Raw genomic sequence first — 2,534 nt, forward strand, 5'->3', positions numbered from 1 at the left:
GGTATAAAACATAAAATTGAGAGGTATATTTTTTCTATTATGCTAACCTAATGATATAAAATAAATAATGGAATGTCCTACTCATGTCTGAGCTTTCCGATCAACCAATTCCCTATTTCAGGGACATTTGTGTTAGGTAGGTCCAGGAAGTGTCATTGTCCAAAATTTTATAATTTTCCAAGTGGGGTAGTTAAAATATGGAAATTTTTGGCCTTTAACTTACTTATAAAAACAAGTATCCACACACCATATCATTCCATTCTCCACCAAGTGACTCAAAGAATTTACTTCCATTCCATGGCCAAACTAATACTCCAAATCTTCACCATTTCCATCTTCCTTTCTCTGGTGGCCTTTCCGGCCACCGGAGAAGAAGATACTTATATTTTTGGAAAATCTATAAACAAAAAACCCACAAGGTTAAAAAAGGAAAAATTCAGTCATTTTCGATTTTATTGGCATGATATTCTAAGTGGTTCAAAACCAACATCAATGATGATTATTCCACCATCTAAAAACACAACAACAGGTTTTGGGCAAATGAATATGATAGATAATGCCTTAACCTTAGGACCAGAATTAAGTTCCAAGATTGTTGGAAGGGCGCAAGGGTTTTATGGTGCTGCTTCACTTAATGATGTTGGTTTAATGATGGTTATGAATTTTGCTTTTATTGAAGGGAAATATAATGGAAGTACTTTTACTATACTTGGTCGGAATCCGGTGTTCGAGAAGGTGAGAGAGATGGCGGTGATCGGAGGGAGTGGGCTTTTCCGATTTGCTAGAGGATATGTTGAAGCTAGTACTCATTCATGGGATTTTAAAAATATATATATATCAAGTATTATGTGTCTTTGGATAATTTAAATCAAAGCAATTGAATGACTTTGTAATGTTTCTAACACTATTATTAAAAAAAGGGAAAAAGACAAATATATCCCTGAACTATCGTAAATGGTATGCAGATATCCTCCGCCATATTTTTGGGACATTAGTGCCCCTGCCGTCCAAAAACTAAAACATATATGCCCTTCACTTTAACGGAAGACTAAATAAGGACACGTGACACAATCTTATCCGTCGATTCGATAATTAATAAATGTCGGGTCGGTGGATATGATTATGACACGTGTATATCCGTTAGTATAAAGGGTATATATGCTCTAGTTTTTGGACGACGGGGACACCAATGCCCCAAACGTATAACGAAGGGTATCTGCGTACCATTTTATGATAGTTCGAAGGATATATTTATCCTTTTTCCCATAAAAAAGTACAAACTTTTTGGATGAGACTATCAAATAAAAGAATGTATCAATATTAATTAAAGAAATATATCAGGCAAATTAAAACGAAAAATATCACTTTTATAGGCTAGCTAGCTTTTAATTAATAATTTTGGTGTGACCACACTTTTTTCCTTATATTGGAGTATGGAGAGATTCTTTTCCTTTTTTGGGGGACCAAAATCATTTCTTCATGCTGAATTATTTGTCACGTATGTTGATTTTTGACACATTTTTTTTATTTACAATTTTTTTATTTGCTAAAAGTTATTAAGAGTTCCATTTTAAGATTATATTAAAGTTTCAATCCTTCTTTCCTCGTAAGGTGATGTCCAATCCTTTTTTTCTTGTGAGGTAATTTTATTAGTAAATGAGATAAGAAAATAGTTTACACGTATGACCTATGAAGTGATTATCAATTTATTTTCATCGGTTTCGTTTTTTAATGCCTTCTTCGTTTCAATTTATGTAGTGCTATTTAGGTAGATTTTAAAAAAATAATAATAGTAATAATAATAATAATTGAATATTGTGGTTAAAACAAGATATTTATGTGGTTATAAATTATCAATGAAGGTGAGAGGAAAATTAAAAGTTAAACTCTTTTTGAATATAAAGATATCATTTTTTAAAAATAAACTAACAAAAAGTGTGTCACATAATCCTTTAAGCCGCTAATGCCTCAATTGTTTTTATTAAGATTAAAACGTCTGAATCTGAATGCACGTCTGAATGATTAAGATGTTGTCTCTAGATCTGAACACTAAATGATTAAGGTCTCATTTGTTTTCATTAGATTAAGGTCTGAATCTGATTGCATATCTGAATGATTAAGATGTTGTCTCTAGATCTGAACACTAAATGATTAAGGTCTCATTTGTTTTCATTAGATTAAGGTCTGAATCTGATTGCATATCTGAATGATTAAGATGTTGTCTCTAGATCTGAACACTAAATGATTAAGGTCTCATTTGTTTTCATTAGATTAAGGTCTGAATCTGATTGCATATCTGAATGATTAAGATTGCTTGTCTTTAAACATTTGAATATTTATATATATATATATATATATATATATAGTGGCGGAGTCAGAAATTTTATGAAGGGTGTCCAAGTGCTAAAGTGAACCTGTTCTTCAGTATGATGCTTATGTCTTGCATTATTGAGATTTTACTAATTTTATATGTTTTCGCCGTGTCAATTTTATAAGATATAGTTTAATTGGATACAAAATTTATGAAATATCAT

General features: G+C 31.1%; 1 protein-coding gene across 1 annotated transcript; it reads left to right on the forward strand.

Annotated features, from left to right (window-relative positions):
- Positions 1–233: 233 nt before the first annotated feature.
- On the forward strand, positions 234–881 carry LOC107062974 (dirigent protein 19-like). The gene has a single exon (XM_015314304.1). It carries the CDS (start codon positions 298–300, stop codon positions 865–867), a length of 570 nt encoding a protein of 189 aa, XP_015169790.1. The 5' UTR covers positions 234–297; the 3' UTR covers positions 868–881.
- Positions 882–2,534: the final 1,653 nt, after the last annotated feature.

Source organism: Solanum tuberosum, unplaced genomic scaffold, assembly GCF_000226075.1.
Source record: "Solanum tuberosum cultivar DM 1-3 516 R44 unplaced genomic scaffold, SolTub_3.0 scf00295, whole genome shotgun sequence".
NCBI classification, from domain to species: Eukaryota; Viridiplantae; Streptophyta; class Magnoliopsida; order Solanales; family Solanaceae; genus Solanum; species Solanum tuberosum.

Coding starts and splice junctions, on each gene's coding strand:
- LOC107062974 (XM_015314304.1), top strand. CDS start 298: ATGGCCAAACTAATACTCCAAATCTTCACCATTTCCATCTTCCTTTCT.